This window comes from Lutjanus erythropterus, chromosome 11 (assembly GCF_056507025.1).
Source record: "Lutjanus erythropterus isolate fLutEry1 chromosome 11, fLutEry1.hap2, whole genome shotgun sequence".
NCBI classification, from domain to species: Eukaryota; Metazoa; Chordata; class Actinopteri; order Lutjaniformes; family Lutjanidae; genus Lutjanus; species Lutjanus erythropterus.
Genome location: NC_139327.1, coordinates 18,959,696 through 18,986,492, shown reverse-complemented (window position 1 = coordinate 18,986,492; position 26,797 = coordinate 18,959,696). Strand labels below are relative to the sequence as shown.

The 26,797-nt window shown below is 37.3% G+C and overlaps 3 protein-coding genes across 3 annotated transcripts; all 3 read right to left on the bottom strand.

Annotated features, from left to right (window-relative positions):
• Positions 1 to 6,516, bottom strand: LOC146318930 (organic solute transporter subunit alpha-like). The gene is made up of 8 exons (XM_084730290.1): positions 6,181 to 6,516; positions 5,185 to 5,336; positions 4,419 to 4,492; positions 3,879 to 4,037; positions 3,213 to 3,324; positions 2,969 to 3,115; positions 726 to 831; positions 1 to 621 (listed from the first exon to the last, which is right to left on the bottom strand). The coding sequence occupies exons 1-8, from the start codon at positions 6,254 to 6,256 to the stop codon at positions 461 to 463; spliced, it is 987 nt and encodes a 328-aa protein (XP_084586416.1). The 5' UTR covers positions 6,257 to 6,516; the 3' UTR covers positions 1 to 460.
• A 3,482-nt stretch (positions 6,517 to 9,998) lies between these two features.
• On the bottom strand, positions 9,999 to 17,562 carry LOC146318929 (palmitoyltransferase ZDHHC20-B-like). Its single transcript, XM_084731149.1, has 13 exons — positions 17,385 to 17,562; positions 15,500 to 15,526; positions 15,302 to 15,396; positions 15,029 to 15,149; positions 13,311 to 13,380; positions 12,814 to 12,846; positions 12,551 to 12,671; positions 11,848 to 11,980; positions 11,628 to 11,754; positions 11,426 to 11,512; positions 11,258 to 11,334; positions 10,937 to 10,983; positions 9,999 to 10,849 (listed from the first exon to the last, which is right to left on the bottom strand). The coding sequence occupies exons 1-12, from the start codon at positions 17,545 to 17,547 to the stop codon at positions 10,940 to 10,942; spliced, it is 1,098 nt and encodes a 365-aa protein (XP_084587275.1). The 5' UTR covers positions 17,548 to 17,562; the 3' UTR covers positions 9,999 to 10,849; positions 10,937 to 10,939.
• Positions 17,563 to 19,177: 1,615 nt separating this feature from the next.
• On the bottom strand, positions 19,178 to 24,168 carry LOC146318928 (choline-phosphate cytidylyltransferase B-like). Its single transcript, XM_084731148.1, has 8 exons — positions 23,879 to 24,168; positions 22,347 to 22,446; positions 21,759 to 21,875; positions 20,929 to 21,080; positions 20,738 to 20,816; positions 20,509 to 20,651; positions 20,221 to 20,409; positions 19,178 to 19,607 (listed from the first exon to the last, which is right to left on the bottom strand). The coding sequence occupies exons 1-8, from the start codon at positions 23,960 to 23,962 to the stop codon at positions 19,365 to 19,367; spliced, it is 1,107 nt and encodes a 368-aa protein (XP_084587274.1). The 5' UTR covers positions 23,963 to 24,168; the 3' UTR covers positions 19,178 to 19,364.
• Positions 24,169 to 26,797: the final 2,629 nt, after the last annotated feature.

Sequence of the window (26,797 nt, the reverse complement as noted above, 5' to 3'; positions counted from 1 at the left end):
TCACGTTTTTCATTGTCACTTTACATTTTCAAGTGACTAAATGATTTACTTTATTATTTGGACTTTCAATTGTAATTATGACAAATGTCCTCCATACAGAACAGTGAAAAACATGTTAACACTTAAATAGTAAACACCTCTTTCCAGGATCACTGTCCTCTTTACTCTGCTTAACATAACCCACACTCTTCAGTCTTCAGAGGGACTACTTCTTGGGTGAAGTAACCCTTTATATTCTGTTACATTACATACAGGATGCAAATGTCAGTAAATGCGGCACTGAAAGTAAAAAGAAATATGGTTGAAAGTATGATGCTCTCTCCCTTTACCACAGATATGAGTGACAAAATGAGGTAAGATTTGAGTTTATTTGACTCAGCTTTTACTATTTGATGATCTCTTGACTTAGATGATCTGACATCATTGAAGAGCAGCGTTCACTCTTTCACCGATGTGTTTTTTAGACGTCATGCTCCACAACAGCAGCCTGCAGGTCAGCTGTGGCCTTCAGGTGATTGTCATGTTCCTCAGAGGGAAGTGGGTCATATGTACGACGGAACAAAGAGCGGTTGACCAAAGTAATGATGAACATCTCCATGATCATCATCTGCTGACTCAGCACTGCGGGATAGAGAAGGAGAAAAAAGAAATTAGGGTTTGAGATGGATTATTTCATTTTATATGTCTGCAACCACTTCGGATATGCATTCAGAGATGTTTCTTACTGGATCCACGAGCTTGAGAAGAGAATGGAGGAGCACAGGCGATGGTTCCATCCAAGGCCAGGATGTTAATGATTGAAGTCTGCAGCTGACTCAATACAAGTACTAGCTAAAGAGAAAAACAATACTTAATCAGTTACATACCTTAACATATAGTAGACATGCCCAGAGAGCATTTTCCATGAAACAGATGTTAAAAAAAACAGCTGCTCACCAGTGAAAAGATATTCAGAATTGGATGACAAGTGAGAGTTAGAAGACTGGGATGGTAGTTACTATGTCACACCAGTAGTGTTTATTTGTAGTTCCTGTTTCACTCAGCTGAGACTACATTTCCCATAAACCCTGTCACTCTTTCAGTGTAACATTTTCTCTTTTGCTTCCTCGAATAGAAGGAACACACTGGAGGAAATTTCTCCCCCAGGCTCTCTCTGATTTCTTCATTTGTCGTAAGAAATTAAAGGGAGAGTTCATCCCAAAATCAAAAATACATATTATATCTCTGGCTTGTTGTGGTATTTATCCATCTAGATTTTATTGGTGTGAGTTACAGAGTTTTGGAGATATTGGCCGTAGAGATGCCTGCCTTATAATGGGACCAAATGGCACTTGGCTTGTGGTGCTCAAAGCACCAAGAGAATACATTTGAAAAATTAAAAACCAGCATCTTTTTCCCAAACAATTTATTTGGAAGTATTTTGGAATCTACCAGAACGACTTTCTTTTCTGGAAAGAAAATAGTTCCTACATGAAACTGCTCACAACAAGGTGTGGTGATTGTCTGATTATCCGTAACCAGGATGTGATTTCTGGAGTGATTTCAATTTTTCATTGTTTTTTTAATGTTTTAAGCACCACAAGCCAAGTGCCATTTAGTTCCTTTATACTCGAGGGAAGGCAGACATCTGTACTGCCATTATCTTCAATGTTCAGCATCTCACACAGCTATGAAGATGGGAAAAATAGCACAAAAGGCCAGGGGAAAAATATATCTTTTTTATTTTGGTGAATTGTCCTAACACCCACACAGATGTTTTCAGTTAATCTGGCTAATTAGACCTCTGCTCCAGTTGAAGGTGGGCCAAAGCTTTGATAGGAATTTATTAGGTCACAAATCTCATTTACCGGTAAGAATGATAAAGGTGTAATTTGTCCTGTCCTAACAAGAACAACAAAGCTTACAGGATGTCAATCAATTACACATCTACACATGCCCACACAGTCATGGGAAGAGGTCTAAACAGCCAGATTAACTGAAAACACAAAAAGAGATTTTCAAAAAAAAAAGAGAGAGAGATAAAATAAAGTTTGTGCAGTAAAAACAGCAGCACTCTTATCATTTTTAGCCATATAGATAGGCAATAAAACAATTTGACACAGAGAGAGGCTGCTCTTACGTCTTTCCTTTTTTCTAGTTTCCTTTGTTTTCACCAGTGTGACTAAATGAATGATGAAGCATAGCAAGTTATTTAAAGTGGGGTTGTGTGAGGCTCTTATCAGTAGTCAGCATATTAGCTTCAGTAAATGGTGATCAGTAAGCCCCCAGTTTCTAGAAGCAGGCAGGAGTACCAGTGTAGGAAGCTGAGCAATGTGGACAGTGTCAGCAGCAGAATGTATTTTAGCCACCTAAAAAAATCAGCATCAGTTTAAGTGTATGCTATATTTAGAGTATATTCACCACTTTATCTTGCTGTCAGAAGGCAAATTTCTGATGGAAAACTGCCATTGTATAAGCCAAAGCCACCAGACTCCTTTGGCAAAAACAGTAATTTTACCTCACAGAACACAGGAGTTGCTGGCCTACCATTGCCTCCATCGGTTATATAATTTGTGTTATTGTGTGACTTGTGAAACCAAACAAACACAAACAAACTAACAGTTCATGGCAGCAAAAAACAGCAACTCCCATGTTCTGTGAGGTAAATTACTTAAATTACTTAATGACTTAATTTTGTCAGTGGAGTTTGGTTGGTTTGGAGAGAGTGATATCTGGGCTATATAACAGTTTTCCATTGGAAAAGGTGATCTTACAGCAAGATAAAACAGTGAAAATATTCTAACTATAGCTGATACTGATTTTTTTAAGTGGCTATGTTTTGATGCTGACCTATGGATAAGTACCAAATGCAACCTGGCCTCTAATGATTCAAACTATCCTCTTAAATATAAAATAATTTGGCAGGTGAAATGATGAAAGAAAAGTACATTAACATCTAATACATATGGTATTGATTGCATTGACTCACTTGGTACAGGGCATACTTGGGTATAATATTGAGGTGGCGTAGATAGCTGTTAGTGTTCATGAAGATGATGGCAACAGGCCAAAGGGAGGTGATTGTGAGAACACCGATGAACGGGTTAATCCAAATGGCCGTACCAGTGATCTCTAGCTGAAAGACAAGCAAAGACATATAGTTGTAAATTACTGATATGTTCATTACATTTTCAGAATGATTATATATGTCGAGAAGCATTTCAAATACTTACATCTGAAAGATCGAAGCTGCCATTTGTCCACAACACTACAGAGAGCACACTGAGCACCGTCTTAAGGATTGCATACTGAAGAGCACCCAACTTCAGCCAGAATAACAATCGCCTGAATCATCCACACAAGAAATGCAGACAATCATGACACCAGTGTTGGAGAATGTATTCCAACTCTTTACAAAAGTATAAATACCAGTAAGGCACTGTAAAAATACTCCACTACAAGTAAATATTCTGCATCAAATAAATAACAAAAACAAAAGACAGTTTGATGACAGTGTGAAGTAGTGTGGGATCAGCTGTTTTTATTGTTAACTGCCACAGCTGATGAAAATCTATCTGACATGCTGCAACTAATGATTAACTGTGATAACTGTATAATGATTAACTGCTGAAATGTTTTATGAAATGTTTTGCTCACCCCAGCCACAGCCTGTTCACCCTACTATAGCAGTATCTGCTGTCGTACCACCAGACTGAAGAGGCTGAGACTGCTAACTGATTAATCGGCTAATCATTTAAGATGTAGTTGTATAAACTGTTGCGTAGTTTGACTTACAACCAAACATCATATTTTATAATCTCTTCATTTTCTGTTTGTTTGTAATGGAAAAAACAGAACAGCGTTAACCAGGGTGTATTTGTGTAAGCAGGTATAAATACCGTGACATGGGCACGCGGGGTAAACAGCGGCAGCAGCAGCAGCAGGGTCCTGTGCTAATTCTAAAGGGTTCACCAGAAAACCGCTTCAGAAAAGCATCGCTGCCCCCCAACTCCTCAATCATCAGAACCAGTACTTTGTACACAACAACTGCAAAATAACTACAAAGAGAAACAGAAGCAAGTCAGGAAAAGTTTAGTATGTAATTTAATTATTTATTACACAAAATACACCTGCTCTTGAGATAGAAAACAACCCTTGTTAATGGATTTTGACCTGCCTGTTAAACATACTGTATCGTATTCATGCTACCACATAAAATGTATCACTGCAGGTGACAAAATCCAATAGAGACTTCCTGTATTTTATTGAAGAAGTGCATGCCCTTTGTATGTGTAATGATTCATCAAGTGGTAAAACTACACAGGAAGCTGCAGCTAGTTCATACTCAGGTTTTTTATTTTAGCTTTTTAGAAATATCAGTGAAAGAAACCCTCTGATGCATGACAGGTGTAGTTTGGTGAAGGTGAGAGAAAACGCACCAGTTAGACGTCATGTCTGTGATCATGACTGCCTTCGGGATCCACATCCCGAAACAAGACATAGTGGCAATGACCTGAAACAGACAAATTCAATGATGTGAAAAAAAAACCTATAAAGCAGTCATCAGCAGTACTTCAATACACGTGTGGACTTTAGGCACAAATCTGATAACTTTAGACTTGACAAAATCAAGACAAGACTTGCAGCTTGACTTGGACATTAACGCCAGTGACTTTTGGCTTGAAAATACTTTATACCTTCACCCAAACCCAAAGACTTTAATTTCTCAGATCCACTTTGTCTGAACCAGTCTGACAGCATCCTATCAAGTTGCAGCAGAGAGCCAAGAACTAACATTATGTCACTTAGCTCCAGTTGAAAAAAATATATACCAAAAACAGTTTTTGCTTGTGGACTAAAACCGTGATGTGGTTAACAAAAAACAAATTGCAGTATGGCTGTAACTTACAGACTGAGTCACAACAACTTCCAACTTTGTTCGACTTTTGAAGGTGCACAAATAATGATTAGTTGCAGCTCTCTTTTGTAAAAATGACATTATATTTGGCAAAGAGCATATCAGGACTTGCTTAGAGCTCAAAACTCAAAGTCTTAGACTTGGGGTTTGTCAGTCTGGAACTTCTTTGTTTCAATCAGATTTCATGTTGTGTTCTTGAAACTTACTCTCCAAACAGTGTGTGGTTGATAATGATTATATTTCTATTGGCACCATACTATAACAACAAAGCAGACTTCAGTACTCACTGGTGCTGCACCGGTTATCCAGATGATGGTCGTCTTCTTAGGGTAGGGCATTTTTTTATAAATATAGACGCACTGCTCCAGGTACAGCAGCAGGGAGATGCAGGACATGAAGGTGAGCATGGCGTAAAGGCAAAAATTAAACACATCTAACTCTGAATTTAAAACAGTAAGAGAGGGAGAGGAAAGGAGAAAGGAGTTCAAATTATTACATAGTACTGGCAGACACTTAATGTGAAAAAAATCACACACAACAGCACAAAACAGATTGTGTTTGGGTTAAAAAAAACAGTATATATGCATTGGTTTTATTTGTTTGCTTTAATTTAAGTTTTTTTGTTTGTTTGTTTGTTTGTTTGGAGTACCTGTTTTATATTGTGTGATTTTACATATTTTAGTTATTTTGCATACTTTCCTTTCTTATAACTTTGTGTTGTCAGCAGCTGTATTACATAGGGATGGTAATTAACCCTGATGATTTAACATATGATTGGAGGATGATGAGAAGGACCAGGTTCACAGACTTTTGCCTATGTTTTCTGCAGGATTTCATATATGTACTCCTTGGTTATGCAGTTTGCTCACCACCTGATCACTCCATTGTTAGATATTCACACGCAGTCGTGAAATACAGGCATGAATAGACATGCAGTTAGTGGGAGAGGTGATAGAGTGATGGGTTCGGAGGCTCAGCACACACTCTCCATACTGTGATCCACGCTAGACTTGAACAAGCAACCTTCTGGTACTAAGCTTTTCAATAAAGTTGATTTGGTGCCTAGGAAATAACTATCACAGTATTTATTTTACTTTGTGGGACAGTATTTTATTTTGGAACAGAGGCAAATAAACAATCAAAGAAGAAACCAGTATCATAAGACACAGTCAAGACTCAGATACAGCCCTGACACTGCTGAGTGAACTGTTATTGTCATTCACTCAGACTGGGTGATAAGCAAACATTATCAGCAAGCAGGATGTGGTGATTGGGTCACTTACGCTTGATCACGTCGATAGCCAGCGGGGGCTCTTGTAAACAAGCTGGATCAATGGTGCTGTTGAGGGTCTCCTCCATGGTGTGTAGATATTCCTCCTGACAAATTCGCTGATGGACTGAAGTTGGTCTGGACAATTTAAAATTGGTCTCAGCCTTCTACCCCAGTAGAAATGACTTCAGTGAAGTACCAGATCAATAGTCGTGATTATAAGAATTAACCTCTTGTCCCCTTACATCGCACCGTGTCAGTCAGTGGAATCCAGTAGCAGGTTCAACAGCAACTGTACTTTACCCTGTAGGTGACTTTTAAGGAGTGAGGGCGGCACAGGAGGCTGAGAGTTTACCTGTTTATGAGAGCACTTCCACAAGAGTCGCTCAGTCATTCACAGACTTAAGACACAGTAATTAAAATGACACAAGGTCAGAGTTTTAGTGAACAGGGTGAGACCCAGTGAGTGTGTCAGCAGAGGTGAACTTTGACAGGGTGTGTTGTTCCCTTCCTAGTAAAATAAGAGAGAGTAAGGAATTTCCTTTACGCTGAAGGAATATGTACTTTATAATGCAGTTTTGGCGCCTTTAGTGCACATACAGTACCTCAGAGTTAAATTATGCTGTCTTCTCCACATTTTTTTCACATTGTATGACCCACCAAAATGTCCAGGATACAACTACTGAAATATTAAATAGCATGTGTTCAGCATAATTTTTATTTAATTTTATTTAATTTTATTTTTAAGACTAATACAATCACTAAATGTCAGTAAGTTGCTCAATGATGCAAAAGAAAAAACAGTGATGGAATGTGACTGAAAATATTCACACCATCATTACTTTATTTAAGCACAAATTACAGGTACTTGTAATTTACATGAGTGAAGCAGTATGCAAGCTTATACTTTTATTCCACTACATGTCAGGGTCAAATATTGTCCTTTTTGCTCAGCTGCATTTATCTGACAACTTCAGTTTCTTTCCAGATTCTAATTTTTCAAACCCTTGCATCTCCAAATTTGTTGACTTTGAATTGAAATGTCTGTGACTAACAGGAGGACTGAGAGCTCCTTTATGGGTCGAGAAAATTCTCCTTCTTCATGAGCTAAATAAACCATTTAAAACCCTCTTTGATTTTCAGGAAAATGCTGTTGCAGACTATGATGCACTGCTATTGACTGAACTACCCAACAGTATATAAAGTAGTTGAATCGAGCTCAACTTTAAACCTAAGAAGTTGAGCGAAATTAAATGTGGGTGGTTGGTTCAGTGTTGCATTCACATTGTCCCAAATACTGTTAATCTTTTGCTCAGTACTCCCTCACTAATCCCACAAGAATGCCAGTATTACATCAATGTGGAAAAACTAAATAAATAAATAAACTGTAGCAAAGTCTCAGATATACAGTTCATACCAGATCAGTTTCTCTTCGATTTTACAGAACAACCCTTGGACAGTTTTCAGTTAAAGTACAGAGGTCCGGACAGAAGGAACAGCATTTCTGCTTCACGATTGTAGTCCAAAGATACCATTAATATAAGGTACTGTAATCCTTGTTTTTAACTTTTTTTGCCAGTATTTTTTAATTTTTTATTTATTTATTTATTTGAAAACGTGTTCTCTCCTTATTTTATTTATTTATTTTTTAATACATCTGAGTTTGTTAAATTGTGGTAGTGTATCTGTCTTTCTTTTTAATTTAAAGTTCTTTTACAAGCCCTTGTTTCATCCCACCTGTGCATTTTTTATGCTTTGTATATTTTTCTCATTTGTTTTATGACATGCACAAATAAAGAACCAAATAATGATTTAAATTTCGAGACTTGACAATTAGAAAATCCTCGATAATCCTTATGAAAGCTACAGACAGTTCAGAGGGTTTACTTTGTGTGTGAACTGCTGAGTGTTGAGACACTTACAACTTTATCTGTTGCATTGTTACAGAGAGATGAACAGCACCGAGGTCATTCAACTCTCCCCAGCTATTCAGCCAACTTTGTCAAAAGGTCAACAGTGTGTAACGTTAATCATCTAGAAAAAGTGAAGAGTGCAGTCTCGTGTCACAGCTATCTCTGTGAGGTATCTCTCGGGGGGGTTGGGTGGGTAAGTGTGTGCGGATGAGACTGCTAATGTCAGCATGCTAACATTTTAACCTGATTTAATGTTTACTGGTCCCCCTATGGATGTATAATAGAAAACTTAGACTGGCCATTGTTGCTCAGTCTTGCTTCCAGTTTTTCCCAGTGGCCACTTGCACCTATAGCCCAAAAAGCATTTTCCCCCATAAGCCACCATTATAACAGAGACATCTGTAAGAGACACCTCGAACTGTAAACAAGATCAATTATGTCTCTATTATGTATTTTTGATCCATGCAGGTTTTGTATTTATTAAACTTTCTTGGAGCTGAAAAAGCTATTTAAAAATCTGAGACATCAGTGGGAGTTCGAAGGCAGCCCCAATGTGCCAAATTGTCATTTACACCATGTTTTTTAGCCTAAATCTTCACTATAGATCCTCAGATCCTCATCTGAACTGGGTGTGTGTGGCGTGACGGTGTGCACATTAACATGTTGGGCTTTAGGAGACTTGGACTATAGCAAACAAGCAGTATAGGAGGCATTTTGTTTTTGTTTTCTGTTGCTTTTTTTCCATTTGAAAACTGGTCACCATTCACTTAAATTGTTTGGGAGATTCTGTGTCGCTATTTTCCTGTCAGACTCCTGCAGTGTTTTGTGGACTAAAAAAACTAAACCCAACCTTTCGCATGAGGGTGAGTACATAATAACTTTTTGAATTTTTATTTGTGTGAACTATCCCTTTAATAATAAACACGTGTTCTCCATTGTTTAGCATGTTAGCATGCAAACATTTGACAATTAGCACTAAAGACAAATTACAGCTTAGAGGGGAATGCCTTTAGTTTTGCAGGTATGTATTGGACAAATTGAAATTTTGGCCTAATGACACACATGAGATGTTAAGGGGTTATCAAGTGCAATTCATCCTGAGCAGAACATGAATGTATGTACCAAATTTTATGGCAATCTATCCAAAAGCTGTTGAGAAATTTCACTAAAAACCCACTGGTTGTGCTAGCATACAAATGACAGCAACCCAGTGTTTAAGATGAAGAATCACACATTATAGTTTCTTACATCACATTTATTGTTACAGAACAATGAAGATCAAACTGCATGAATAATTTTGTCTCATTAAAACAGCAGTTCTTTACAGGCTCACCTACATTAGCAGCTCTAGCTGCCTGGTTGAGTCGGTGAAATTAGTTATTAAGCTATTGTGAGGTTCTGTGAGTACATTCAAATGTGCTACTGCTCAGTCATTAATATCTACACGTTATTATTATCTACTCATCACTCAGGCAAACTCCACAGTGTGCTGTGCATCATTTCCACTAAGAGAATGTGATATAATGAAACAGCTTCCAGGAGTATTTATGATGACACTCGCCTGCTCTTTCATCACTGGCATAAAAAATCCGTCTTATCTATCTTTGTTCAAATTCAAGGACACAATACATTAAATGTCCTTGACCTTTCTGGCAATATGGCTTTATCAGTTTTATTGAAGTTCCATTTTGTGCTCTTACTTTTCAACTTTCAAATAAATCTTGTCATCAAACTGGAAAAAAAGACAAATGGAAAGAACACAGATTTGATCCTTGGCATTAACATTAAAACAAGTACTGTAGTAGCAAAGGACTGATCATAAAAGTGAACATTCTGTGAACTTAAGAGAACGAACATAACTGTCTTAACCTTTAAAAAACAAAAAACAAATAAGCCATAACAATAAAATCATCAGATACTAAAAGACAACACAATTAATTTATAAAACTTGACAACAAATAAATTACAAATATTTATAGTGCTATTAAAATGGCATCTCATCAATAATAACTTTGCATTATATGAGATCTGTGGGTCTTAAATAATTATTTGAAATGAGATGAAACCATTTTAACCGTTTGGTCCTCACATTTTAAGCTTATATCACCTGTCTGTTTGACCAGAGTATAAAATTTGAAATGTAAAAAATAAATATATTAAAAGTGTAAACAGAAAGACCTTTAAATATGTTCAATCATGTAAAATGTAAACTAAATCAGACCATTTGATGACTGACTATTGGTCTTAATTAATAATTGCACTGTGCTTTGAGATTTAAACTGATAAGACATATTGAACAGTGTTGAAATGTTTCACCGTTTTGTTTGAGGAGTTATACAAATCTCACTTTAATGGCTCCCACCGCCCGACATCAAATATAATCAGGCTTAATTATTAATGCTTGATTAATACTGACACAGGATGGTTCTCTACGTGAAATGTATGATGGGATTAATCCATAAAGACAATGTAGACATGTTGGCTTGAAGGTGAAAAAGCAGTCCCAGAGTTTTTTCAGATGCAGTAATAACAAAACATTGAAATGTCTTTGGCTCAAAACAAAGACAAAACCTGTGAATCGCGTCTGCTTCAGACGAGTGCAGTCAAGAGGTCACTGTGCAGTCTCTGTTGATATGATAACAGTATGGTTGTGGTGCTGGTTTAAAGCAGAGATGAAGGATGAGGATGGAGGATGGCTCCTGTGGAGGTGCTGATGCTCCTGGTTTAAGGCATCACAGTCGATGAGGTCTTTGCTGATGCGCCTGCAACCTGCAGCAACAGCCAGCAAAGTGCAAATGAACACAGGAGGACTACAAACCAGCAAAACTCTAAAGCATTCAGGTAACGTTCTCATACCTGCTATGGCTCATTCTCCACAGTCACTGAGACAATCTGGCCGCCGTCTGAAAGCAAACAGTGAGGACACGAGAGACGTCTCAGGAAAATAATTACACAAACACTTTAATTCACAAGATTTACATTCCGCAGCGAGTTGTCTTTCTCACGCTAAAATAATGATAAAAGCCACAGTTTGATTATGTTTTATGCATGTTTACAAAATAGGTCAATTGAAAGTTAGTGTATTCATTCCTGTAACAGATACTTATGTAAAGGAAAATCTTCAGGATTACTACTTTAACATACAGTGCAAAAAACAAAATGTGAGAAACAACATACCGCTTTTCTCTTTGCAGTCGTCCGCTGTGTGTACACTGTTACCGAGCACACAAGGGTTGGTCTCCCCATCAGCAGGACTGTGATTAAAGTCACATGAGAGCTTAACACCCAGCAAACAAAACTGAAAGGGTAAAATATTTGAATTAAATAAAAGAGGAAAATACTCACCCTTTGCCATTTTGCTGGAGGACACTGTTCGCTTGTTCAGGATCTATATGGACCAATCTGGTAACAAAGGAATGTCCATCTCCCAGACTGATAAAACAGGAAGAAAGACAGCATTAGTAAACATGTTAGCCTAGTACAGATTCAGATTCAGATTCATCAATTGTGATTGCTAAGATGATTTATAGCTGTAGAGTTGGGTCACCTTGAGAAAACAGGAAAGATCCAGTACTTCGCTTGGTCTCCAAACACCTCAGCTCCATTTCGCCTGAAGCCGAGAGAAAACCCGTTCTTGTCTGGACCGTTCGGGAAGACAGGAGCCCTAAAAGCCTCTGGAAGTGGAGATCAAATTACAGTTAGTCATGATGGTTTTTAAAGGATATAATCAGACATAGAATTAAATGGCATTATTTGTTTATAGCTACCTATAGTGGTCCTGTTCTTTCCAACGAGCCACAGATGGTAGATCAGAAGTGACACAATGCTGATGAAGAACAGGGCCGCCACAAAGAACAGAAACAAGATGTGGAATTTGGCATGAGTGTCAGGCAGCTGTTTCTTCAGAGGGGACAAAAAAAAGACAAAAGTGTCAGTCTCGTCAGTCATGAAAAATATTTAAATTTATTTTTCTCATGTTGAGTCATCTTTACCTACAACCGAGTACAGACAATTCACCTCTGCACCATCCATTACTGCATTTTTTTTTTTTTGCTATAACACAGTGTAGTCCTTCACTGTTGGACTATGTGACAGGAGCCATTGTGTCATGCACAGCAGCACGCTGAAGAGGATCCCCTGATATGTGATCACATGACACACTTATGCACCACAGTGACACATTTGTAAACCAATCAGGCGATATCTTACGATGCAGATCAGTAGCTGATCACATGCCTCACCACAGCCTGACTGCACTTTATTTAGAAATACTGTTATTTTTGACAAAAAATCTAATAACTTATGTCTTCTTGAATGGACAATTTTAAGTGAAAAACAAAGCATGCCAATAGTTTTTCAAAACAGGCTGCTGAATGTAGACAACCTTCAGTAAGCTGTGACCACAGCAAAAACCAAGCACACGCTAGAGGATGTAGAAAACAAAAAAGAAGAGGAAGTTTTAGTACTTACTGTCCAGAATTTGATGAAATACTGAATGACTGTAGCACAAATGACTACACAGTAGAGTGATGCGTAGGCCAAGAACAAGACGAAGTACTTGTAGTTTGAGAATCCAACACAGTTATTCACCCTGAAAGCAATTATGAGACAAAGTCAAATATGCTTATCTCTTTGGATTTTCTTTAAAGGCAAAAAAGAAAAAGAAAAAAGGAACTTGGATTATGACGGACTGAAAACCAGCTTAAATGCATAGTTAAAAGAGAAAAGCCTACCAGGGGCAGTGATGGTCCATTTTCAGAACACACCTTGAAGAATACAGAAGACATACATCCTTTTAGTACCATCTTTTGATGATCCCAGACTGACTTACAATCCATGAGTCAGAATGTCAACATAACAGTACATAGTGCTCAAGATTGTAAAAAAAAGAAAGGAAAAGATAAATGTGAATTTATCTGTGTTTATGTGGTATAACAAAAAAGGGTGATGTTCTCATTTTAAAACCCTGGGGCCTCATTATGGAAACTTCTTTAGTCTGAAATCCTATCTTATCTCAGTTTACCATGACATCTATAATTTTTGGCGTTAGAGAAACAGCTTTACTGTCTTATTTCTCAACAACAATCCACTTGCATTTGCTCTTCACTTTGTGGTACCAACTGCTGGTGCAATCATTAATTTTTCAGCCAGAAATAACATGACTGGATGTTTAGGATTATAAAATCAGAGTGACTAACAGTTTAAGCGTGTACATTCAGAAAACACTCACATCTCACAGGTTGAGCAGTGATGGCAGCGGTCCGGTTTGATCACCTGGCAGTGGTCACAGTATCGGATGGCTATTTTAGAGAAAATGAAAACAGAATTATTAAACACAGGAGTTTTATATAAAAGAGTGCACAATCACAGTGCATGTGAGTTAAGTTGATATTTCAAAAAGATACCAATTTGAGGTGCATTTCTGCAGATATTTATTCTAAATTTGTATTTTAAATGCTTTTAAGACTAGAATAAAAAAAATCCTGCTGTTTTCAATATTTAAAACAGAAATTAACCATCCACATCTCACATGAATTATTTAAGTTTATTTAAGGGATTAAGGCCCAAATCCCGAAGTCCACCACCAGACTCACACACTTTGAGGTATGTTCCCAGCAAGTCCATGAGGATTTAGGGTTGTCCCACTGTGAAATTGTCCACAAGGCCTCTCTCACAAACTTTTTGAGCCCTTTATACACACTTATTGTAAGTCTGCATCTCTGCAGACTTTGCCTAAGGGAATTACCCACAGTTCAGAGCGCTGTGTTGTTAAACACAAGGTTACCAGGGGAAACCCAGATGCCTTTCATACAAAAAAAAACAACCTGTAGATGACAGCAATTTTGAATATCTGATTAATTTAAATATTTTATATGCCAAAGTTTTTTTTTATTCACCTCTACTTACTCAGCTTTTAAAACATGAAAAACATGGAAACATTTTTCCTAAAACCTCTGAGTGAATATTGTGCTTATGCATACACTTCTTAATTTTTATAGATAGATGTATAGATATATTTTATGTACTTCATAATGTATTTGTGTTATGTTGATATGTTTCAAAGTGGCCCATTCTGAGCTCTTGCAGCCTCTCACTACCACAACTAACCAAGCATGTGACATCATGACAGTTAACGAGTAGAGGTGTGGCCTGTAGTGATAACGAGGTGCACCTGAGTCCAGTTAACCCTGCTGATACATGCAGTTCAGTAAACACAAGACAAATGAGCCTGATGTACACTAGCAGAGAAAAATTACCTTATAGTCTACATCAGTGGTTCTCAAATAGTGGTCCGGGGACCCCAAGGGAGACATGAAAAGGTTTCAGTTTAATTCATTTAAATCTAAATTAAACTAAACTAAACTAAAATGTTTATTTATTACAAACGGTTCAACAAGTAATGCATGTTTTAATCTATAACAGTTACTAGACTATGATCTAATTTAACAATTTATAACTCCTAATAAATGTATATCTAAATGTATAAATCTTCCTCCCTCCAGTCAAACACATGTCACTCATTAATGGTGGAAGCCTGCACCTGCTCACTCTACATGGGTATTTGTGTTGAAATGGTACAAATATTTTAAATCCAAACATGTCTAATGTCTTTCAAATATGTTTCTCTTGTGTTGTTCTTTCACATAACTAAGCAGAGGTGTAAGAATGCACTATGTCAAACTATTCTGACACATCAGATATTTTGTATCTTGGTAGGGGTTTCTGGCTGAGAGCCTCTGATCTGTATCATAGAGCACTTCCTTTTATAAAGATATAAACAATGTTGCACTTTTAGCTAAAAGCAGAAGAGACTGTTGCAACACATTTGCGCAATTTTATTTGTGTGGCTTGCTTGATGTTGTTCATATGACTGACAAAAAAGAACTGAGTGATGATGAAAGTCTCTGTGACCACAGTTAGTTTTCACTGCTGTGGTGAAAGCCTCACCTCCTCCTGCCGTGCGTGTGTACACGGGTAAATTCCTTGCCACTTTCTTCAGAATCTCCTGTTGCATCTCGGCCCGCTCCTCTCGCTCATACAGCTCCTTCTCCGCTCGGGGCAGTCCGAACTGACAGGAGAAGAAAAGACTCCAGTCAGAGGAAGTCCAACACATAGCATTTGTTCTTTGGTGAAATTAGTAAACTGTACGCATGTATATTTGTTTAATTCTGCCCACTAAGCATGAAAACAGGACGTACTTAGTTTTTTCTCTTGACTTACTGCTTTTGAGGGGCCGGCAGGTTTGGACCAGATAGTTTTCCAGTAGGACCATATAAACATGCCAAAGAAAATGTGAAAGACGACCAAATAGCTGACTGTCAAGAGAAAGAAAAGGTTTGATTTGCAGTTATATTGGCATCTCTGGCATCATCTTGGATAATAAATGATTAACATGAGAGGAATTACAGCATCACTTACTTCGTTCTGCATTATTTGGGATTGTATCTAAATAAGGCACAGAAAATATACATTAGGGATCATTAATGGAAGTCCTAAGAATGCATGACTACACATCTCGCACCACACACACACACGCTCTCACACACACCACCCCTTTCTCGCACCATGTGGCAGCAGCCTGGCACGGCCAGCAGTGACCCACCCATAACAGAGAGCTTTGTTTAAGCAGCAGCAGGGATGTCCCTGTCCTGACCACAGCCACATTACATCTACATGCTGGTATCATCAGTTCCACGCTCATACAACCTAGAAAAAATTGCTGAGACAACGTGGACAGTGCATGTCAAGACATCCCCAACTGATCAATATGTATCTGTAAAAACATCAAGACCATCAATACTCATGTGAGCTGAACTACTTTCAGAACTGCTCAAATCATTTAAAAACCAGGGTCTGTGTCTCAGTCAATCATTTGTCTTTATGTTTTTGTGGATGATCACATTTTTGTGTTACATCACATCAAATAAACTAAATTACAGCTGAAAGACCACAAAAAGCAAGTGCATTTTTATTACAAATGTTTAGGTTAAAGTTGGTTAGGTTGCTTGCACATTAAGAGTTGTAACCTCTTTCATTCTTCTCCATCCCTCATTATAGCTTCGCCTACACAATGAATAACATGTGACCTCTGACCGTGGTTAAATTATAGCCATCTTTCACTATGACTACCATAATGATTTTACAGCAGTTTTGTCCATTATCACTCAAACAGCAACTTCAGAAAATAATTTACAATCACTGACATTTGTAAAACATTGGTATCGGCAAATGCATTGGTCAATATGTGTCTATATAGAAACTAGTTTTATAAAAGAGATTATAATGCAGATTTGTATTTTGTTGTTGTTGCTGGCTTTATAGGCAGAATTTTATTAATATTTGATGCTTTTTTTTACTTCATGTTTAATATGTATTTAAATTTTGCTCTATTTGAGCTTTTTATTTATTTTTATTTACAGTTATTAAAAATACCTGTGAAAGTTTACCGTTTCAGAGGTCTGATGTTATATTGGACAGTAAAGTTTGTTGTTAAACTGTAAAATATTCTGCCTCCATTACATGTCTTTGTCACTAATGTACGCCTTTTTAGGGGACCTTTGCAACAAATGTGCGATTATGTATATATTATTTATGCTGTACATAATATTCTGTGTAATGAAAATCAGCGAAGACATCAGTGCCCCCCCAAAATTTTATATATGCATATGCATGTATATACAAATGTGTGTGTGTGTGTGTGTGCGTGTGTGCGAGCGCACACAATATGTCGAAATCAATAAGCAAAAAATAAAAATAAAAAATAGAAAATACTGCCATGGTATTGTGAGCCGACCTTAGGAAACAACAACAGAAAATAAAGTGTTAAAAAATTTAACAGAAAGTTTAACAGAGAAAACAATGTGTATCATTATAATGGGCACTTAAATTAATTTTAATTAACTTGTCCATTCATCTGCACATTTAACAGAAATAAATGTGAGAAAGTGTTATTGTTTTTGTTTGATTCCAGTTAACTGTCTCTGTAAGTTATTAATTATTAATTGATGATTAAGCTACCCAGAGACTTCACCCTCCCAATCTAACGGCAAAAGTTGTCCTATTATATCATATAAATTACTGTCATCACAGACTACATGTATGCCGATGATAAAACAGTCAGAAGCAAAAGGGTTTGGTGTAATATTGTCGTGAAAAATAAACGCATGTATATTATGCAGCCTGAGGACGATTTTAAATCTCACTTCAACTAGCTTATCAAAGTTGCCAGCACAGAAACTGTCAACCGCTGCAGATATATCCGCCCGGTAATGGATAAATAACTTATAAAAATAAGTGTACTTACAGACACAGAGCTCCACAACATAAGCGTAATAAGACCAGCCAACGACCAGGTTAATAAACAGCACAGGTACCCAATTCAGAGCCCGTTTACAGCACCTCAGCGCATGAGAGGGCGCCATCTTTAATCCGTGTAGGACATTAGCTGGCGGTGACGTCATATCCATGGTTTTAAATGAGTGAGCCAAAGATGTTACGAGTCCAAGATGTTTCCCTGAAAATACTCACGGACATGCGCAGATATGTTCGTAGTTCTCAAACGTCCCGAATTTAATTATATTAGAAACTTAGAGCTCGGCTGAGACACTGTATTCATCACTCTGCTTTGATTTGAGTCGTCAGACGATAAAATACATCGCCAAACAAAGTGATACCCTGTCATGAGGGGTTCTTTTAGACATACTAACCAATTATCATACACAAGTGAATTATCTTGCATCTTACTTTCTTTGTTTGGCTGCGTAAACCGTACCGTTTACAGTCTGACAATAACTTTCTTGAATCAGTGAAGAGTCCAAACAAATCTGTGAACAGTTTAAACAGAAAAATGACTCCCTAATTTAGCCTATTCATTAAGTTCAGTGATTCTAAAATACAGAGTGTCAAAGAGTTTAAAGCTGCACTAATCGATTATTTTAACCACATGAGGGTAAAGGAACTTCACAACAAGCTGACAACTAAGTATTTGACAAAACATAAAGTTAAGCAGCCATGGTAGCAAACACTGTAAAATTTAAATATGCTGGAAATACGTGAAATACTAAATGTTTTAGAAGGCAAAAAAAAAAAATCTCTGAAGAACATTCTGATAATAAAGGGAAATCAAATAAAATGTTTCTGGCCAACTGATAAATTTAGGCCCCACTTGTATATTTCTTTTAGGTGTTTTGGTTTTCACAAATTCACAAAATCTTACTTTGTTATCAAACAAAATTATACATTTTTCCAACTGGAACTTCTTCATGGGTTTCTACTTCAACTTTGGATTGGTTCAAACAAAATTGATGTAATAAATAATGTGTTGACTTCCTGAGATTTAATAGCACTGTTGGTTGACTCAAGAAATGAAGGCACACTTTAAACAGACAGACACATTCACAAAACCAGCCAACTCAGTGGGGTGGGCAGATTCAGAGGTATGGAGAGGTATGAAATATTTTCAAATCTGAAGGCCAGAGTCTAATTGAAGTCACAAGTCAGCGGTGTTAAGTTCAAGTCAGGTTGTGAGTCTTTTTTGATTTTATCTAGTTGAGTCAATAAATTTGTGACTCAAGGGCGCGTCCCTGTGGCTCAGTTGGTGGAGCGTGTGCACCATGTGTTGAGGCTGTCGGTCCTCTGCAGCGGCTACCAGCTACTGCACTGATTCCTGCCTGCGGCCCATTTGCTGCATGTCATCCCCTCTCTCTACCCCCTTTCCTGTCACATCTTCAGCTGTCCTATCTTAATAAAGGCAAAAGGCCCATAAAATAACCTTAAAAAAAATTGTGACTCAAATCCAAGCCATGAGAATCACTTCTGCTTGTCCAAATGACTTTAGCTGCTAGATGTTCTTTCATTTTCAGTTAGTAACTGTCTGTGTCCTGTGTGGTGCTGAGGAGGTGGTGCTGATTTTTCGGCCACACATAATCAGTTTTTCACTTGGTGTTAGCAGACTGTTGCTTACTGACACATGCAGCAGTTAGAAAGCAGAAATGTTCCACTCTGTGTGGATGTATATAATGTTGATATGAAAGCACTTTCAGGGTGAGTTATTTAGCTATTAGACATATGAAAGAATAACAAATGACAGAAGACAAATAACACTGAAGCAAAAATGTAAGTTATTTTTTCCTTTTCTTTTCAGCAAAGACACATTATGTACATTATGATATATTGCACTTGAATAAACCAGTTCCTCTTTATTTGTTGATACACATATTATATACCGGATTAATGACTAATAGCCTGTAAGAAGACCATTAAAGACAACTAAAATATCATGAACTCATTGTGAATGTCTACTGTTTGTGCGAGAAGCTTTGCGAGAGGCGCGTTTCCCCTTTTTAGGTGAAGAGGGGGAGGAAGGAGGAGAGAGAGAGGACGGGGATGGGGAGAGTGAGGCGGACGCCGGTGAGGAGTCAGGAGAAACTGAGCGTCTTCTGGTGGGACTGCTGCTCGGGGAGCCACGGGGTGAGGAGTAAGGTGACAGGGCCTGCAGCATACGGCCGCTCCGCTCCTGGATGGCATGCTGAACAAAGACAGACACACAAGTTTAATGTGTTGTAATGTTGTGCTTTGTTGCAATGGCTTAGTTAATTGTTTTCTTATGAAATGTTCTGTAAATGTGCCATACTTTAGCTATTAGAGTGGTGAGTTAAAGGTTATAATCATTTTTATTTCAATGGTGGATGTGTTGGTGCCTGAGGCAAATTCTTGAAATTCTGAGGTAAATGAGTAGTTTTTGGTTGCACCAAAACTATGGGTGTAGAGACAATAACAATCACATTTCAGTTCATCATAAGTTTTATTTACTGGAGTCTCCACTGGTTGCCTAGAAACCACAAGCAAATTACTGTATATCACTTCTATATATTAGGGGTTTCACACTAGGTGAGTATCAAAATCCCATGTCAACACTGTGAATCACTGTAGACTAATCTGTGGTCAGCCATGTTTAATAACCAGAAATTACAGAATTAGGACAAGTGAAGACTCCCACTGTCCCTTCAAGAACGTGTTGTTACTGTCATGAGTATCTCCAGCTCAGGCAACCCTGCTGGGCGTTTAGTCTAATCAGAGAGTGGCTCATTTGTAAACACCCTCTCAGAGCCAGTCAAGGGTTAGTGTAAAAGTGCAGGTACCCAGGCTCCATCGGGTCCAAAAAGCTCCAAGAAGTTGCCGATGAATTCTCTTGACTTCTCCTCCCACTTGTGAATAAGGTCTTGGCTCTTCTCTTCCACCCTGTAAACAAAGTGTTTGGACTTCTCCTCCACCGTTCGGACCGTTTCTTTCATTTTGTCCACCTGGTTCTGGAGACGGTATTTCTTCTCCTGCCAGTGAAAGACAAAGCAAGTGACCATCGGTACATTTGTTTAGTAAAAACCCTCGATGTTCTGTTTTTGAAATCAACGAACTATAATTTTACTGACATTAATAAATCCAACATTCAGCTCTCGGGCTGTGTAGCCTCTTTGCAGGTTGCGTCGGACATAGATGTCGTAGTCCCGGACGATACGAGTGATCAGATCAGACGTGGAGATGCCCTCTGTCCTCTGAGTGGCCACAAACATCCCTGACATTAAAACATAAAGGGTTAAGTAAATATTGACTGAACTAAAAGTCATTATGATGAGTACATATATGAATTCATATCTTCACCTGCTTCCTTGATGTGTTTATAAACGTCCTCCGATCCAGCAGAGGTGTATGGGATGTCATCATGGGCCACAAAGTCAATCTGTGAGGATAAAACTACAATATTCAGACTGGTTGAACACCAGATATCTTTACTGGTGTCACTGTACAACACTGTAAGAAGCTGTGTGTCTGCGGCCTGTGTGACCTTTGACCTTGTGTTTCTGAAGGAACTCTGTGGTGAGGGTCCAGGGAGCGTCCCGCACAACCTCGTCAACGTAACGGCAGTGCCTCAGTGCATCGTAGCGCTCATCCTCAGTCATCACTGTGTAGCCCTTATATTTGTGGGTGAGTTCATCACTGCAGACTGGAGACACAGAGACAGATGAACATGTCACTAAGTTTGCACCAACAAGGTTTCATCTTTAAACCCAATCTAATCATGGTTTTTAACTTTAAATTATGCTAAACCAAACTTTTAAACAAGTGTAAACATAAGAAAGATTCAATTTAAATCTCTATTTAAGCATCACTTTAGTTTTTACTCTAAATCTAAATTACATTTTATTCTGTTTCACCAAAACTTTAAACTCCAATTAAAACGTGTAGTTTGATCCAGTATATCCAGATCCAGTTCAGCTGTATAATGTGTCTGTTCTTTATTTTATTCCAGTTGATCCATCAAAACAGTGTAGCTGCTGTCAGGCAATGTCTTGTTTTTTACTACTATTTGGTTATATTGCCCACAAACAGGTTTTCTTTAAAGCAGGAGAAAATAGACCTTCTCTACTGCACTATCATGACTAGACAAAGGAGGCTAACTAACTTTGTTAAAGCTATTACAAGGAACTTTCATATATTGTTGATTTTGGAAGCCCTTGTGGGAAGCATTTTCAGTGTGAAAATAAGGATAAAATTATATAAATAGCCTCCTGCTTCTTTTTAACTGGCTAAAGTACAACTCTTCATGTTCAGCTAATTAAGTGTCATTTAATTTACACATTTTCTAACTTTTGCAGTGTGTTTTCGCTGCGGGTTCTCATACCTCCTACTATCAAATGTGTGTTGGGGAACACATTTTTGGCCTGCATCAGAGCTCGAGCATGTCCCGAATGGAAAAGATCAAAGATCCCATCAGCATAGACTCGCACCGGACGATTAGCTACAGGAGAAGAAATATAAAAACATGTATTTAAATATTACTGTTACATTTTAAAAAACACCTCCATTTCTTACAATTTTTTAATTCAAATTTACTGGTATGGCATTTTGATGTGGTGTGTTTCCTGTAGGTAATACATAGTCTGGATCAGTACTCCATACAACCCCTCTTCAAAATATTGAATCTATCGCTTTAATATTCTGTTGCTAATTCTTTAATCAGGTGGTGTGACACATTCCTGCAGAAAAAGATCGTGATAATACCAATCAGCCAAATAACTAGCAATAAAACAATATTGCACTGATATGAAATTGCTTGTTACAGCTGATATCAGCTCATACCAGACAAGCAGTCCTCCCACTAGTCTTCCCTTATGCCATGCTGCTACAAGCTGGGACTGGCAAGATGTGACAACACTCGCAGTTGCATTACAATTAGTAATGGAAACAAAACACTATTGAGAAGTGTGACCTGGTGTTCCCCTCCGCGCTTGAGCGAGGGTCAACTTTTCATGGGGGACGTCTGATTCACAACCTGTAGGCTTTGCAAAAGCAGCTGGCTCCCGCAGAGCCTGAATACAGAGACAAGATGAAGAGAAAAGAGGGGGAAAAAACACATGTTAACTTTGATCAAATCAGTTAATCCATTTTTTAAACCAATTATCCTGTTCAGGGTCTCAGCATGCATTAGACGACAGGAAGAGTACAACACAAATACAAATACCTTTACTGTGGAATTGGAGGAATTGAATATGAATATGAATATAAACATTAAATATATTTTGTAAAATTACCGGTTATGGGAATCGTCCCTAGACGACTAAAAGACATTATCAAAGCTCATTATTCACATCTTATCAGAAGTGAATAATCTCAGTACTATGAAGTAATGAGCGTCTCGTTCTGTCATGGACTTTGAATTTTGTGTAGATACATATACACAAACGCGTCTACTGTGTTGTAAGATATACTTTGAACTCTGCTCAGATGTCTGGTGTTTCTTGTTCTGTGTCAAACTTTAAGAGTGTTTAGGTATTTTATTATTATTTGAGATGAATTTTCCTCTCACTTCTTATAGTAAGCAATGATTTCCCACTTTACACCTTCAAGTAAGGAGTCACCATTTGTGTTGCCACAATACTGGAATTTCTAACTTTGCTACAGTATCTTAACAAATATCATTTTTTGATACAATTTTTAAAACTTGACAACATAAAGGGCATGACAGTTCAGATTTTTATGAAAAGAAAAACATAACTAGGCTATAAAATAACACTGACTCTTTAGAGACATTCTGAGTTTTTTTTTCATGTTAGATCAAGCTTTAAAAATAACAAAATTATCTAAATAACTAATGTTTGAAATTAAGTAAAGTTAATAGTGTAAACTTGTTGTTACAGGGAAGAGAGGGAGAGAGAGCACAGCTGGTACTGGTGTATCAATACTGTAGAAAATAAGTATTGAATCCATTTCAAATATTAGAATTGAAATGTTTCAATAAATTGATATTACTAATCAATTTACATGCAGTCAACTTACAACTTAAATTTTTCCCACATCAAGACAAATATGTTATTATATGATATTAATGAGTACCTTTTTCACTTTTGTGTGTGACTCTTTTTTTATATATAGATTAACAGCAATGAAAATGGAAGAATTATTACAGTATCATTTCTTGTATCATACCAAATAAGTAATTTAATGTCACTTGAGATTGATCATATATTACTGGACTGTGTTTATGAAATTAGCATGAGTCATGGCCACATTGTTCCACCCAGCTAACCAGTAAACTCTCCACTCCCAGGCACAAGTCAAATAAGCACAGTTAGCCATAGACAAAGCCTGTCACATAAAAACACAAAATAAAAGTCTGGTTGATATGATGCACTGAAGCCTATGCTCTTATTCCCAGTGTCTTCTTTGAATAATATCCAAAAACATACATAGTGTAAGAGTTAACATGGTGGCTCTGTCTCATATTGACAGAGCAGGACTCACCCTGCTGGGGCCTCTTCTCTGGCCCTGTGAGGCCTGTTGTTGGTGGTTGTTGTTGTTGCCTCGGCCTCGTCTCCTTCCAGCCATCCTGAATGTTCTGCAGCTTCCCTGTCTATGTAAAACACCACCACAGCCTCCCGCCGCTCCTCTCAGTCAGTCTAACTACAGCACAGGGGGATCTCTAAGCCTGTGTGTGTTTTTAAGTATACTTCCCATCGGCCTGCCTGACCCTGATGACAGAAGAGTGTAGTGAGCAAAGTTCAGGCCAGCCTGGTGAACGTAGTACTCACAAAGGTAGACTGCACTTGTCATTAACACTGAGCTTGTGAGGATTTTCTCTTTCTTTATGTACACAGAAGCTTGTAGCAATAGGATGTTGCATGCAATGTTACACTGTCAGTAAGCTGCATATGTGACAAGCTGGAAGTGAATATGAAAAATGCTGCTGTTTTGAAATGTTTCACACAACAATAGAAGCTGCAAAGGGGAAGCTCAGTCAGATCCGGTATAAAGTGAGTACGTTCCTAAAGCCTTTACATTGTCAGCCTTTGGAACCAAACACAGCGGGACAACATGTTCAAACACTTCACAAAACTATCACAAGTCGCCCACAGTGCTGCTACGCTGGATATTATGTAATTCCTGTCATGAATACAGTTTGGGTACATCTTGAAATCAATGCTGCTCTTCCTACCTGTACTTACATTTAGTTTTTGAGACCACTAGCTGCGTACATACAGGTTGTTTACATGGTCACACTAATTGCAGTATGACCTGACAGACAGTCAGCAGGATTCATACACTCATGTACTGTCTAAAACATTCACACAACAGCATATTAAAGACCTACTCAATCTCTGATATATGAAATATATTCCAAAACAGGTGTGTTGTAGTATTTGTGTAACCCATGTTAGTTGACATTTTTGTAGAAGCTAAATAGCTTGTAACTAGGCTAACTAACTTTTTAGCTACCTGTTAACTTTTTACCTGTAGGTAGCAAGTAACATAACATTTTGTAAACTTTGTAGCTAGTTAGCAAAAAATGTAGCTTTTTGTTAAGGAGTACAGAGAACCTTTTTATAACTCTCATTACTTCTTTATAATATTTTAGTTGTACACATTCCCATATGTAAAAATAAAAATAATAATAAAATAAAATAAAAATCGAATTCCCTCCAATAGTAAATGTTTACGTATTATATGTATTGAATGTCATATAAGACTCATATGTCTCTGACTATGATTTACTATGACTTACTATTAGAATTAAGCATGAATCAAGTTAACATTATGTTGGCCTATGTTGTTTATAAGTGAAGTGTACAGCAAATTATGTTTAGTGTATATGTTCCATGTAATGTTTGTTTTTTCATAATAAACATCAGCATGCTAGCATTGTATGAGCATGTAAGAGATTGAGTCAAAGGGTATTTTGGGAAAAAATGGTTAAAACAGTATTCTGCCCTGTCATACAACACTGTGGAGACAGACTAAATGGAAATTTAGATCATTTAGTTTTTGTTTTGAAGCCAAATGTTAACCTTATAAAAGCCACATGAAAACTACACGTGAACACCCAAGATTACATACTTGAATTGTAAACGTGGTTTTGGGGTGTGTTTTTTCATGTTGCTTGTCCCACACAGAACTGCAAGCATGTGATTATTTTACATGTGACTCATTTCAAACGATGATACATTTGGTTTCTAAATTACACTACATTTAACATCTATGTTAAAATAATGATGTATATGTAGTATGCTGTAGCCAACAGCAAAGTTGTGAAAAAAAAAAACTTTTAAAGAAACAGTGATTACAGCTACCAAATGAGTGAAAAATAAACATCTAGATTTTTATACAATAAATCTCAGTAGGTAAGGCTGAAATCAAATTTAAATTGAGAAAATGAGGAAAACCCTCCCCGGTTCTCCCATAAAAGACTCTCCTCTCCTCTTGAAACACACACCTTTCTTTGCAGCCCGACACTATATGATTCTTGTAAAGTCCCTTAGTATGCTGACGATAGCATGTAGCTCTGAGAACTGCTGTGTGTACAGTCTTACAGAAAAGGCTGAGATGACACTTCAATATATTTCATGTTCATATATTGGACATAAAGTAACAAATAATTTTCATAACACTTATGTAAATATAAGGTCATTGTTTAGTGTGATCATTTTGTTGGAGAAATTTTTATTTAAATTATTTTTTTCAGAAATAAGAGGTGTGATCAAGGACATGCACATTTGCAGAGATAAGATAAGATAAACAGTGAAGTTTGAAGTTTATCTCTTTTATCTTATCTTGTTTGTCTTATCTTGATCATTGTTCTTATTTTCAAGAGGAAACTTTACACATTATTCAACTCCTTTTCCGGCTGAGTTGGTAGTCACAGAGAGAAAAATAGAATAGTGAGTGATTCACTCCAAAATGAACAGTCAACACCCATAGCAACGGAAACTCAAGTCAAATGATACCATCACCTCCCACTTTTTTTCATTTTATTTGTTTGCACATTAAAAAAACAATTATTATAAATCATATGTGTATACTGAGACGTACAGTTGTACAGACATACTTTTACCTACATACACTCAGATATACATATATTTAAAGAAAACAAAAACTTGCACTAGAGAGAACTATAACTTCTCCTAAAAACTCAAGGGAGGATAAACATTAAATAAAAAATAAAAAGGGGTCGAATGGCTGTCACAATGTCTCCCAGAGCTCTGAAATGCTCTATATATTCTCCCAACAGGTTGTACGCAGTGATACTTTACTTAAGTAAACATTTTGTACAAATACAACAATGTGGGGAGTTTAAATATTTTGTTGTAAAGCTTTTTGTAAATGTAAGAAGTACAAAAGTGCAGTTTTTCCTGACTCCAGGTGAGTAGAGCCTCGCTGAATTTTAAT